Source organism: Penicillium riverlandense (assembly GCF_028828495.1).
Source record: "Penicillium riverlandense strain IBT 135883 chromosome Unknown utg000007l_segment0_segment0, whole genome shotgun sequence".
Lineage (NCBI taxonomy): Eukaryota > Fungi > Ascomycota > Eurotiomycetes > Eurotiales > Aspergillaceae > Penicillium > Penicillium riverlandense.
In genome coordinates, this window is record NW_026643198.1 from 3,426,952 (window position 1) to 3,440,893 (window position 13,942).

At 46.3% G+C, this 13,942-nt stretch overlaps 5 protein-coding genes across 5 annotated transcripts; 4 read left to right on the forward strand and 1 right to left on the reverse strand.

Annotated features, from left to right (window-relative positions):
- Positions 1 to 438: 438 nt before the first annotated feature.
- On the forward strand, positions 439 to 1,500 carry N7474_008973 (Alpha/Beta hydrolase protein; the record flags this gene model as incomplete). Its single annotated transcript, XM_057200383.1, has 4 exons — positions 439 to 748; positions 792 to 905; positions 958 to 1,007; positions 1,060 to 1,500. 4 exons carry the CDS (start codon positions 439 to 441, stop codon positions 1,498 to 1,500), a joined length of 915 nt encoding a protein of 304 aa, XP_057051084.1.
- Positions 1,501 to 2,518: 1,018 nt separating this feature from the next.
- N7474_008974 (CapA family protein) lies at positions 2,519 to 3,625 on the reverse strand (the record flags this gene model as incomplete). The annotated part of the gene is made up of 1 exon (XM_057200384.1): positions 2,519 to 3,625. The coding sequence occupies one exon, from the start codon at positions 3,623 to 3,625 to the stop codon at positions 2,519 to 2,521; it is 1,107 nt and encodes a 368-aa protein (XP_057051085.1).
- A 942-nt stretch (positions 3,626 to 4,567) lies between these two features.
- N7474_008975 (metal-dependent hydrolase family protein) lies at positions 4,568 to 5,998 on the forward strand (the record flags this gene model as incomplete). Its single annotated transcript, XM_057200385.1, has 3 exons — positions 4,568 to 4,803; positions 4,855 to 4,962; positions 5,026 to 5,998. 3 exons carry the CDS (start codon positions 4,568 to 4,570, stop codon positions 5,996 to 5,998), a joined length of 1,317 nt encoding a protein of 438 aa, XP_057051086.1.
- Positions 5,999 to 6,695: 697 nt separating this feature from the next.
- N7474_008976 (acyl-coenzyme A:6-aminopenicillanic-acid-acyltransferase) lies at positions 6,696 to 7,802 on the forward strand (the record flags this gene model as incomplete). The annotated part of the gene is made up of 1 exon (XM_057200386.1): positions 6,696 to 7,802. The coding sequence occupies one exon, from the start codon at positions 6,696 to 6,698 to the stop codon at positions 7,800 to 7,802; it is 1,107 nt and encodes a 368-aa protein (XP_057051087.1).
- A 1,542-nt stretch (positions 7,803 to 9,344) lies between these two features.
- On the forward strand, positions 9,345 to 10,158 carry N7474_008977 (alpha/beta fold hydrolase; the record flags this gene model as incomplete). The annotated part of the gene is made up of 2 exons (XM_057200387.1): positions 9,345 to 10,070; positions 10,132 to 10,158. 2 exons carry the CDS (start codon positions 9,345 to 9,347, stop codon positions 10,156 to 10,158), a joined length of 753 nt encoding a protein of 250 aa, XP_057051088.1.
- Positions 10,159 to 13,942: the final 3,784 nt, after the last annotated feature.

Genomic DNA, 13,942 nt, shown 5'->3' on the forward strand with positions numbered 1-13,942 from the left:
TAGTGATCATCACCTGTATGATTGGATGGATCTCCCCGTCTTCTCAATTTCTACCACGCGAGACGCCCTGGCGGAGACCTAGCGTGAATATTCAAAGTTCGCTCTCTTCCGCATTCGGAAGGGGTCTCGCCAAGCGGACCCATTCCATTCATGCTGGGATAATCCGGGCTGTCGGGTTCGGCGTTTGAAAATAGATTACGTAGTTGACTCGAAGTGCGGACAAGAGCGACGGATATGCCTAAAGCGCGGGCATTTCAGCGCTAGCAGCAGGCGAAGTCAACCATTGAACAGTTAGTAAGCGTAGAGATTTTGATTGCCTAATACGAAAGGTTGATCGGGTCAATTTTTCTCTCATATATTTTTGCTCCATAAGCATGGACACGCACTGTATATTATACTCAAGCCTTGGTCGGACTGATATTTGATTTACACGACAAGATGGCCGTTTCTTCTGAGATCGTTAATCCAATCAATCCAGCCTTTCACGGGTATCTTGATACTGATTTCATTGAATACTACAATACAAGACTTGCTATCCAGCCCGCTACTGATCAAGTGGACTTGGCTGAAGTTCGTGCCCACCCAGAAAAATGGAAAGGGAACTGGTGTCGAGATTACAGCGATCAGCCTCGCGTGAAAACGTTTGAGATAGCTTCCGCAGATGGCGTTCAATTCAACGCAAGAAGTTATTATCCAGATCCGGAAATATTTGGGCCTGGGCCATACCCAGTTCATATAAACTATCACGGTGAATTTTCTTGGGTCAGTCTTCACCAATGACGACTAAAAAGTTCTTAGGGGGGGGTTCTGCTTTGGAGACCTTACAGAAGATGCCGAATGGTGTATGACCGTGTGCAACCGAGTCGGGATTATTGTTGTTGACGTCGATTACCGTCTCTGTCCTGGTAAGTCACGACGCGTTGATCTCTAGAGCTAAATCTGAACTGCTTGGTCCAGAAAACAAATACGGAAAGGGAATCGAAGATGGTTGGGCAGCGTTAAACTGGGTAACCATTTTAACCCTTATGATTAGTAGATCTGCTAAGTCCCTTGCTGTAGGTTCTCACACGGCATAAAGAGATGAATTCACGTCATGATTCCATTTCCATCGGTGGCGTTTCTGCCGGCAGCTTCATGAGTTGCGTTTTCCAGCACATGGCCCGCGACGCTGGACTGAAGCTTAAGCTGGCTGTCCTCTGTGTCCCTACAGCACAGAGCCGCACCGCTTTCAAAAGACCTGAAGACGCAGGATTTCCTTCATATGTCGAGAACCAAAAAGCGCCTTGCCTAAATTGGGCACGTCTCATGTACCAGAAAAAGGTCGTTGGTGATCGCTCAGGTGTTCCGAAGCTATGGAATGAGCCACTCTACCAAGATAACTTCGCTGGAATATGCGACACCTTTATAGCGACAGCTGGGGCTGACCCAGTGAGAGATGAGGGAGAGGCATATGGAATGAAACTTGTCAAGGCAGGGTGCAAGGTTACTGTCCGTCGGTAAGTATTTTCAGGATCCCCATCGTGAAAGAGGATTTTCACTTACCATCTGAAGATACACTGGTGTCCCTCATACTTTTCAGCATATGGCAGAACTAGAAAAAGCAAGGTTATATGTTGCAGATACTTGTGCGGCTCTAAAGAACGCGCACGATCTTTGAAAGGTTCGAATATGGAGTCGTTTATTCTTGTCGTTATTGCAGGTTCCACAGACCAGCTAGGATTGCTGTGTCAGCACCTGATTCTGCGACGAGTACAGCGGCCCGTTGATCATCAGAAACAAAGTAGGATTGACCAAGTGGTTCAGACGACACAGTGTGTTTGGGTGTGTTCGAGTACAACTTGGAAGGGAATTGCTAGGGACGCCCCAAATTTTACTAGACACAACAACTTATGTAATCTCTGAGCTTACATAACTAGAATAATCATGTGATTTGTATTTGGATTACCACAGCAACATCATTTTGTCTGTTCAACTATAAAAATTCTCCCCTCCCCTTTTTCTCTTCTTCTAAAGCTCTATAGTTATCTACATATCCAAGCAAGAATTCTAAAGCAGGAGGGAGAGGGAGACCACAAGCAATTCCGCGCTTGCCGTAATCTCGCGGCGGGGGACGATCGCGGGAACCTACCACGACTACGCGGAGTTCGCTCATTTCCGCTTTCAGCAAGAGGACGAAATTTCGAGTCAAGCCAGAAGTTAACGAAGTTAATTAAGATTGTCCTTGGAATTAACGAACGGTCAGCGTCAATCCTTGTTGGTGTGAATCGATGATATTGACTAGTATGCAGTTTATTCGCACTTTCTACTCTTTCGTCCGTACTGTAATGCTTCGGTCGGGGCGCGCATTCCGGGGCATAAGTGACTTGGAGATAACTCGGGAGCTGTATTATTTGTTGATTAAGCATAGTCATATTTCCCGATTCTCCCACAGACTTTGTACGTAGTAAGATAAGGACTTTCGTATAGAACGTTTACGAAATACACCTAGGTTGGATGTTGAAGTACAGAAATCTCCGAACTATCCCTCGGTAATAAAGACTTCAAAGCCACTTACCATCTTTTTCAGTTCAAACGCGACTCCACGACCCCTAGAAAGCGTATTTAGGCGTGATAAGAGCAGCTCAGCATCATCCATCGTAGCCTCAATAGGCTCACCATCCTCGGCAAGCTTGAGGGGAATTAGTGAACAGCTCGATATATTGCCCCCATTCCAAGACACCTTTCCCAAAGCGCCGATATTTGACACAGAACTTTGCAGACTGGTCCAGCTATAAGGAGGATACTTCCGTGTTTCAGTGTCGGGTTCAACAATGTTGTTGCTGAAAATGAAGTTGCCCAAACTGTAAAATATAGGCGCATCCTTGTAGAACTCGACACCTTGGACAACATGCGGGTGGTGCCCAAAGATTGCAGATGCTCCCTCGTCAATCATAGCATGTGCCAAGGGCTGCTGGTAAGTTGCAATCTCATCCTGGGTGGAGGCAACCCATCCATAAGGTACACCCCAATGAATCGCCACCAACACAAGATCAGCTTGAGCTTTTGCGTCTCTGATGGCCTGCAAAAGTATCTCCTCATCCTTCTTGTAGGTGACCGTCTCAACAAATGGAGACATACCAGGTGTCTCGTCGAGCGTCACACTGTCAACAACATACTTGGTGAAGACACGCACGCCAGCCAGTCCGGGACGCAAGGTGCCAGCACCACTGCCATTTGGCAACGTCGTCGTCACACCAATATATGCAACTTTGATACCCTTTATATCCTTCAAAACAGGTGCAAAGCTCTCTGAGACATTCTCTCCGCCCCCGACGTGGGAGATTCCGGATCTCTCCAGAGCCTGGAGAGTGTCACGCAGCCCTTCTACACCATAGTCCATGGCGTGATTGTTTGCAACGGTCACAATATCGACTCCGAGATCACGGATGATATGGGCATGGACTGGATCGGTTTTGAGTGCGATGAGTTTTTCGGTTGCACAACCACTCTTTGCAAAAGGCATCTCCAGGTTTGCAAAGCAGGAGTCTGTGGTACGCAGGTGGTCGTACACTGTTCCTTCGCCAATCGGACGATTGACAGGGCCATGGATAACGAGGTCTCCAGTGGCTAATATTGAGAACGACATTTTGAAGAACGCAGTCAATGGTTCTGTATGACCTTTTTCCAAGTGAGCTGAGAGTATTATAATTGATATATGGATCAGTACTTGAAAGGAGGTTTTTGGGATAAGAGAAATATAATCACAGACAGCTCAGGGTTCCATGGGCATACAGGATTTATACTCTAAAATATTACATCCCTGCAAATTTTTGCTCCGGAGCTATATCTGTCTCCGGTAGTGAGTATTTTGTAAAGGTATGCTGAAAATTATCATATACTTAGGGGAATAATACGCAGTTGGGTAATTTAATTTGATTATTGCCAACATATATGCTTAAATATGGGCTGTTGTTGGGTTTAATATATCCAGTGTTGCTCTTTAAGCTACGAAAAGACATTTACCTGGTACAATTTATTAGACGCTTTTCAAGCGAATGTTCTAAAATATCCCCTCGCATTCAGAGATGAGTGACAATTCTCTCGCATCTGGTATAGTCAGCATCATATTACGGTAACTATACAGGATACGAAAATGACGTGATAAAAGTGCTTACATAACCAAGTAAGATGTAACTCAAACTAATTCTCCTACATTACTCCGCAACGTGGCAAGAGTAAGGCTATTACAAATCCGAATGTATGGTACCAGTTGATTGAATAGATTTTTCTCCCTAAATGCGGAGTAGAGCGGATTTATCGTAGCAGCGCTAGGAATACGGACGAGAGCGAACCCAGTGTCATAACACTAGGTGAATACTTCTTTGGGATACCTATTGCTATATATCGATCCAAAAGGGGGCAAAAAAAAAAAATGCAGATATTATATATAGCGTAAGAGATGGTAAAATAAAATAAAATGTTTTCAGAATAGCGATTTCATAAACAAGGAGTCTTTTTCAAAAACCTTCATCATTCCGGTTCATATTGGTGTCAAAAAAAATCCGCATTTCGAATCGACGGAGCAGCCATGTCAGCACCGTATACCATTCATACATCAACCCTTTTTGATCCAAAAAAGAAGGAATTTGTGTCTGATACCTCCATCACAGTTGACCCTGTGTCTGGACTGATAATTGAGGTGATTAAGCGGACACCGGAGTTCCTGGGCAGCTCTGTTCCAGCGGGCGATGTCGACCTCCGGGGTAAAATTGTGATGCCCGGCTTCGTGGATGCCCATAGTCACATATTTCTCCATTCCTACGAGTGAGTAATTGTACTTACCTATATCCTCGTTCTCGATTTGACCTGGGATAGCGAACGGCCGTCCTTGAATCAGAAGCGCGATGAGAGTGTTGTTGAGCGAATAGTTCGAGCAGTCATTCACTGCCGAACCGCATTGCTTTCGGGATACACGACCTACCGGTGGGTATTACTATTCGCTTCGAGCCCTTATCAGATGGTCTAACATGACTGAACAACTTTCAGCGACCTAGGATCAGAATCAATGCAGGAGGGGGACGCTCAAATGCGAGATTGCATCAATCGAGGCCTCATCCCCGGCCCCCGTTTATTTGTGGCTACACGGGCTCTCGCTAGCACGGGGTCATACGAGCCTCGCACTGAGAACCATGCAAACGGGGTGTGCCTTCCCCGTGGAGGTGAGACCGTTGATGGTGCGGATGAAGCACGAACGGCAGTGAGGCGTCGTCTTGCAGCTGGCGCCGACATTATCAAATTTTTTGCCGACTATCGACGACGGATCATGCGCTATCCGCCTGCACAACAACATCCATATGTGCAAAGCGTCACCCATCCTCCGGCTAATCCTAACCCAGATCTTCTCGTTTTTGCACAAGAGGAGATGGATATGATTGTCAAGGAGGCAAAAATTGGCCAGGCACCCGTTGCCTGTCACGCAGGTACTATAGAAGGGGCTATTATGGCAGTCAAGGCTGGTGTCAACTCTATTGAGCATGCGTACTTTGCCAACCAGGAGCTTTTCGAACTCATGATTGAAAAGAATTGTATGCTTGTTCCAACACTTGCTGTATGTGAACGCTTGCATAAGGGTCGCTTTAAGGAGATCCTAGCACAGACCAAGCTAGCCTATGACCTTGGTGTCCGTTTTGCATGCGGTGGAGATACCGGCACCTATCCTCATGGACAAAATGCTAGAGAGATGGAGCTTATGATTGAGGCAGGTCTTCCGTTAGAGGATGTCCTAGAGTCATGCACGGTCGGAGGGTGGGAGTCTTGTGGGAAAGACTTGTGCGGCATGCGGTTTGGTTGGTTTGAAAAGGGGTTGAGAGCGGATATCATTGCCCTACGAACTGATCCCCGCGAAGACAAGTTCGCATTGAGGAAGGTGGACTTTGTAATGAAGGATGGTGTGGTTTGGAAGCAGGAAGGTCAAGGGGTGGGGATTTATCTCGACGACCACAAATGGGACACTGATTAAAATGTTCGCCTACTTTATACCTCCTCTAGGTTCAAACCAAAACAGGAGGAATGATATGAATAAGATTTAAGGCTTACAACATGGATTATCTCGAATGAAAATAAGAACAGTGCGTGCTACGTCTTCAACTTTTATTTATTCACTTCCGTTCTACTTAGCAGTCATATCTCGAGTGCATCGGAGGAAAGGGGATAACAATTTAACCAAATTAAACAAATCGCGTCAACTCGGAGACATAGTTCTCAGCGCGTACACATTTGAGTCGGAAATGATAGTAAGATACTTGCACGTACATATCGCTGTACGACCATGAGCACATCGCGCCACGCACCGTAAAGTGTGATGGAACTTACTATGCATACGTTGTTATTATGGAGAAAAAGATCCCTGAATGGAATATCAAACACAATAGTCCTAGCCCCAGAAGCCAATATTAGTAAGAATAGTTGTTAACTCGGATTTGCGCGATAATTAACTAGACTTTTCGGTTATCCCGTTGATGACAAATTCGGAGCTCTGGTTCCGGCCCCTTGGACATTAGTGCTTCTCTCAGAAGAGCCGAGATGAGATGAGAAAAGACTCTAAAATGAGCGCAGGATGCCCTTTCATTCTGTCTTCCAGTTTTACTCTCACAGTAGCGTCTCTAATTTGCTAGCATTTTCAAGACGGCCCCTTACGGAAACACTTCAATTCCATCATGACTATCAATCCCAAGGTTACTATGGATCATCCGTCCGTCAAGACGGTCCACTGCTCTGGAAACCCATATGATATCGGCTTCACGCACGGCAGCTCCGCGTCAGCAGAAGTCCATGCTAATGTTGACACGTACACGTTCTTTTTCGCCGAGACAACCCAAATTACATGGAAGCAGGCACGAGAGCGGGCAGTCGCACAATTCACATCCACCCTCGAGGCCAAATATCCGGAGATTTTGGAAGAAATGAGAGGCATCGCAGACGGCGCTGGCGGTGGTTTAACAAAGGAGGATATCCTCACTCTCAACGTCCGGAGTGAGATTGCCCTTACGAATTATGCTGATGGCTGTACGAGCATCAGTCAAAGGACCGATGGAGGAAAGATATTTGTAGCACAGAATTGGGACTGGTTGGAAGAGCTACAGAAAGGGATGGTCTTCCTCCACATCACACCCATGGGGTCGGACATCGAGATGAAGTTCCTATCAGAGGCAGGGCTTGTTGGTAAGGCGGGAATGAATAATGCAGGCTTTGGACTATGTGCAAACGCGCTTCGGTCTGGGGCTTTCAATCAAAATAACTTCCCTGTGCATGTCATGTCGCGGCGTCTCCTGCAATATGCGACCAGCTTCGACAGTGCACTTTCAATTATCGAGGAATTTGGCCTGGCTAGTACGACGAACTACATGCTTGGAGACAAGAGCGGGAAGCATGGGGACATCGAATGCTCCCCTTATGGCAACATAATCATCTTTCCTCGCAACGGTTACGTAGCCCACACGAACCATCTCTATGGGCCGAACAGACCACCGAGGCTTATCGACCATCCTGCTCCAAATTCTATTTCGCGGTTGGCGCGAATTCAGGAGCTTACCGATAAAGATATGGATCTGAAAGTGCCCACGAGCTTTGAGTCGCTCAGGACCAGGCTCTCAGACCAGGAGGGAACTCCGGTCTCTATCTGTAGAGATAGGCCTCCTGGAGCTGTGGGTATGGAGCGGATGACCACGCTGAGTACGGTTATGATGGAGTTGAGTAGCTGCACCGGTAAAGTGTTGATTGGCAGACCCTGTGATGATTTGCCAATTGTGGAGTGGTCATTTTGAGATAACTTTAGAAACCTTCTGCGAGTTACAAAGGGTCAATGTGGGTGATTTTGGTTGGTGTGAGAAATGTTGAAAAGAACATTATGGCTTCCTAGGGCACACCACCACGTATAGGGAGTATGTTAATAAATAGATAAATAAATTCTACAATTTTCCCTGCAAAGTTCATTTAACAAGGAGAAAATAAGGCAATCTTGGTGTTGTAATTTGGTCTGCTGCGTTTCTGCCTTTAGAAAAGATTTAGATCCAAAAAGCGGCAAAGTTCTACCTCCATCAATGGCCACATGGATGTGGATCAATTCCAGTGCTTCTAAGTGGACTCGCAGTATTTATGATCGTTGCGGCGTTTTCCTCAGGCCCGTTAGTGATGGCGAACATGTTCTTAAAAGCCTTCAAATCGCAAACCTACCGCCACGCCTTGTCAATAGCAATGAGAAACAACAGCAGCAAATTAGACGAGCTGGAGATTCCGAAGTTCAGGGTTAAGATATTTTGCGGTCTTTACAAAGCCACGGAGCCCAGCACCGATTTGTAAGTGCGGGTTGCTTCGCTCAGAATTATACTTTACCAATCGTGAGCGACATATGGCCCGCGACTCCCCTAGTGCAGACTCTTTCTTGAAGGGAATCGATGGTACTATATGGTGATCTCGCGTACTTTAAAGGGCTGGACACGAATAAGCAATCTGCCTATTCGAGTTCTACATAGTTTACGGCAGCACTCTGCCTGTTCCTCGGGCGTCCCGCTAATGGTCTGTTCGCTGTTGGCTGCGTCCAGTGCTCGCAGCCGACTCTCCAAGTTTGTCATGTATCGGTGCAGAAATCAACATGAACAATTTATTAAGGATAATCACGTTAAAATTATCATACTCGACGGAATACATCAGCTCGGGCCATGACGTATAGTCGCCTGTGGGGTTCAAGAGTAGTGATCGCACCGCGAAAAGATTGGGGTTCCTAGAGGATCTCCTCGTGGTTAGGAGTTTGGCTATGGAATAACTAGGTCATTTCTGAGATCTTCTAACTGTTGTCGAATTTCAGCAATGCTTTCTTTCTCTGACATGTCAGGTGACTCTATAATCCCATTGGCCATAACGTGGTGGAGATATGTGGCGTTTCTTTTCATCGTTTTAAGCCTAGGTCATAATTTGAATGAACGCTGAAATCCACGTTAATAAAGTGTGCAAATCATGCTCTGTTGATTATCAATTTGGGACCCGCAAATGGAGTGGGGTAAATGGGAGTGGGGCGAAGTCGTAAGCCTAGGGTCATTCCGCCAGATTCGCTCTCCTCCGTACGCTGAAGAATGGAATCGCAGCATAGAATTATTCATCGGTCTCGCACATGCGGACTAAATAACAGATATATTTATCAAGAATCTGAAAGTAGGTGAATATTTTCACCATCACTGCAATTTGCAACTCTCAGTCGCACTGTAAAGCAACACCAGCACCTTACGATCAGCACCTTACGATCAGCACCTTACAATCAGCACCCTACAATCAGCACCCTACAATCAGCACCTTACAATCAGCACCTTACAATGAGCGGTGACCGTTTGTCGCTCAAAGGCACCGAGCTATTTTACACGGTCGAGGGTTCCGGGAGTCCTGTGCTACTCATCCATGGTTGGACATGCGACCAGAATGACTGGGCCTTCCAAATCCCTTACCTCATATCTCTCGGCTTCTCTGTGATCGGCTTAGACCTCCGCGGCCACGGACGGAGCACGTTCAATTATGATTCCGTTTTCGACCCGCTGACTTTGGCAAATGACGCTATTGCATTACTCTCACATCTTGGTATCGGTCGCGGCAACGAAGCGATTGTCATGGGCCACAGCCTAGGTGGGGTTGTAGCGAATGAAATTGCGTTTCGACACCCAGAATACGTCCGCGGTATCGTACTAGTCGATCCGGCATACGAAATGCCAGCAGCAGCGTTAGATCATTTCAATCAGCTCCTAAAGAAGAACATCGACAAATGTCCAGAAACAGTGACCGACTTGTGGAATACGGCCAATCTATATCCGCCGAATACGCCTGTGTGGTTGAAGCCTTGGCAAAGGCGAAGGACGTGGGGCACGAACCCGCGCGTTGTAACTGCTTCTTTCGATCAGATGGCATCGTACTTAGGACAATCGGGGGTCGAATACTTGAATAAGACGAAGAAGAGGGACATCCCAAGGCTCGTGACCTGCGCTCTTAACACAAGCGTTGAGATCGAGATGGAAGCTGGGATGGACAGCTCGTTCGATAGGGTGGAACTGGTTCCTGCAGGCCATTGGCACTTTATAGTGGAAGCCGATCGGTTTAATTCTATACTGCAAGACTGGCTTACCGAGAGACGATTCATAGGCAGTTCCCGGGACAAGTCAGGGCTGGTTTGAGAGAACAATGTGTCGGGATGCCACCATCATGGTGGATACATGGAAAAGTTTTTCAGCACTAGACTGCTTTCATGTTTTTGACATTTTTGCTATTGTGTGTTCACCTCGCTTGCTATGCGTTCTATACTATAAAAGAGATAGCCAGAGTATCCCCAGAATGTCAGACATCTTCTATCTTCCAGATTTTGACCACATTCTCACATCCCACATCAGGTGATGATGGGCCGATCAGATCTCTACTTGGTTTGACAGGTATAAGCTCGGAAAGCTGCGAATAGCCTTAATTTCTCAATATACTTCCCTACCGCTACCCCTGAGCTGATCGAACGACCAACGGACGAGATACGGTAGTCTTCCCATTACCAACATAGACGACGGCAATGATATCTAGACCATCAAGGCGACTGACAGACTACGTGATACATCCTAGTGGCAAGCATAGAAGGACAGAATCGAGTATCGCGCTCGTGCTCGTTAGGTATGGGCATATTGCAATCCGGACCTTTCTGGGCATCCTAGCACTCCTATACGCCCTGAATTTCCGCATATGATCGATGGAGAGCCCACTGTGAAGGGCTGAGTCGAGTTGTGATGCCAACTGGAGAGGCGAATGCAATTTACGAAAAGCGTGGAGAGGAGAACTATCTAGATGCGCGATATAACGGGTCAGACCGTCAGACCCGTTCCATGCGTTATGTTGTAACCTAACTTCTCTCGATATTGATGTGACAGTCGTAGTAAAGCAATTACCCGCGTGAGTGAATATTTATACATGCGGTATGGAATTGAGGTTGGTGATTATCTTCAAATACATGGACGACAAACACTCTAGAAGCGAAAGCTGAATAGGCAGTGGCGAGATACGAAAAAGGTCATATCTCAACAAAACAATGCTCAACGAGCGGTGTGGCCACTAGATGCTAATAAAGTAATACTGGCAATAGTCGATCTGGTAGGCTATACACAACTTGATGCGTTGTCCTTCACCATCCTGTCATGTTGGCTCGCATGACTAGCAAGGCCCACAGGAAAAAGAAATACTACCAGCTAAGGACACATCAAAAACACCTGATTGCCTATGTTGAAGGTGGCGGTATTCTAGAGTGCCAGGGTTTCCCCGGCGCTGTTCGTGAAGAACTCTGTAGGGAAGAGCAGCAAAGATTAGAAAGTTCTCCTAAGAGTAACAAAGTGGACGCTCTAGGAAGTTGTCCACCGTTCAATATCAACTTGACAGGGGCACAGCCTGTAGACGGACCCTGAGATGTGGTTATGACAATATACAGCGTAGGGCAAGAAAAGAATGTCGTGAACGATAATCCAAAAGCCCGATTTCGGCAGGTGTGCGATTTACTGAGGACCTAAGACAGAATGACCGCTGGTCACAATCAAAAGAAAGGTTTATGTTCCGAAGCGTAATAATAAATGAGCAGCAGCTTTGCACGGTTTCTGCAAACATGGTACACAGAGGAGGGAGTCGTTTGATGCTCCCCAGGAAACCACAGGAGATTAGCCCGTTTATAGATTATCCAGAAATGGTCATCATTTAGGTGAAACCCATGATGTTCTGGCGAAAAGGCTGAGTGAGGAGTCGATATGGCAGAACCAGTAAAGGATATATCAAATCATATATGACCAATCATCGTTATCGTACAATATGCCGCAGTCTAGAAACAACTGTATCTGATACAAAGATAGTAGGAACTTATCCTCCTGTGGAATAACCGAATGTATGGCTTGTCGTGGTGGTGTTTTGCAGGATTTCTCCAGCGGTATAACAAGGCTCATCTTTCTACAACACCTCAATTTTACCTTAATAAAGTACTAACAGCCAAGTCCTACTGATCTTAAGACTGGGGGAATTTTTTTTTAAAAAAAAAGAAAAAGAAAAAAGAAAAAATTCATAAGGGAAAATGACTTATATATCAGGTTCAAAGCATTGGATTTTAATCAAAAAGTCATTGCATCGTAAGTGTTGTCAATTTATTGACCAGAATAGGTATATGTAACGGTTTTATTTAGATGAATCATCATATTATCCAGCCAAAAAAGGAAAGTTTCAGCAAATTTATGTAACGTAGGGTCTAAACGGACTGATCCTAGTCCGCTCGGCGTAGTCTCGCACCACGGATCCGTATCCATCCTATTTCGAGGCCAATCCCGCACCAGCAGGAACTGCAGATATAGGCAAGCAGCATGTTAAAGAACATAAACGCTACACAGATAGACCGCTCTTGAAATACGCCGGGGCTTCGGCATTAGGCAGCAATTAGTGCCTAGGAAGGGATCACACTGGCCGATGAGGTTCAGTACCATAGTACAATCACCACGGCAGGTATCAGAGCCCTGGTTGTCTGGCAAGCAGTAGATCTCTGTCAGAATAGCCAATAGAATGATTAGAATTAATACAACATTGCTGGCGAAAGAGAAACAAAAAGGATGGCTCACTCGGAATCCATGGCAATCAACATGAAGACTCCAAACGCGGTCAAAAACACACCGATACCGTAAACCCACCAACTTGCAAAAGCACACACAACGTACCCCCACACCGCCTATCGCCGCTAATATTGCGATCATAGTCCGCGCTGGTAGGTCCGCACCGACACCCAGGTTATCGCAATCGCGCAGAGGGAGGAGGCGAAGAGCAAGGAAGCAGTGAGGTCCCGCACGTTGATGGCCGTGAAGTCCATGTCCCTGAGAATGGTAAGTAGGAACGCAGGATGAAAAGCTAACATTTCTGATGGCGGCGAGACTCAGGGGAAGTCGGAGAGCGCCATGACAAGGAACTGGACTAGGGTATCACTAGATAGAGAAGAAGAAGCGAAGAAGATGATGATATTCCTAAGTGATTTCCCAGAAGGGAAAGGTCTATCTATAGGCGGCGGTGAGCGCTGATACCTCGGGCACCCACCTGATCAATTTCAGCTAAAAGTAGGGCAGGGACAAAAACCAACATTTCAGCTAAAGTACATGAACTAAAAGAAGAAAGAAGCAATTAGCAACCATAATCGTTTGTTCATTAGTATTTTTGCTGAGGCGAATCATGACTGGTTTACACTGAAAGATCACTAGTGAGGTATTAACGTATCTCCGAGACCGCTTCTACATTACTTGACCAGAGTCAAAGCCAATCGCCAGATCTAGTCATCAAGCTGGTCAGATCATAAGCCCGACCTACTATCAACATACAATTAGCCGTGTACAGAGCAGCCTTATATCCTTGACGCATGGCATGCGGTTTTAACCGCACAATAACTTATGCATTGCGCACTTACCCGAAAACTGTGGGGCATGTCCAGTTGGTAACTTTGCGGATCAGAGCGCACAAGCCGATAATTACCTCGCGAACTTACATGGAACCATTGTGATTAATTCCGACGATTAACATAATGACGTAACATGTATATACAGAATAATGTCAACTTTCTCTCGTCCACCTGCTCATCGGGATGGCTCTTGTCTCTATGAAATGAGGTATGTGAGGACCTTGTATTACTCCGCATGGACACTTCCACCCTGTCTGACGAGGTTTGAAGGGGAATGGTTATTATCAAAATGGGAATTGGGAAAGGAGAAGGGGGGGGGGGGGTGGTGTTGGGGAGTCCACCCCTAGGGAGAATTATCAGACTCGTCATTACGGAGAGTTTTCCCGCCCCCAGCGGCGTCGACCTTCCCCGCATTCACGCGTCGGGTTCATGGCCATAGCTTCGAAATGTTTATATATATTGTTGTTTCACCTACCTCTATCTCCA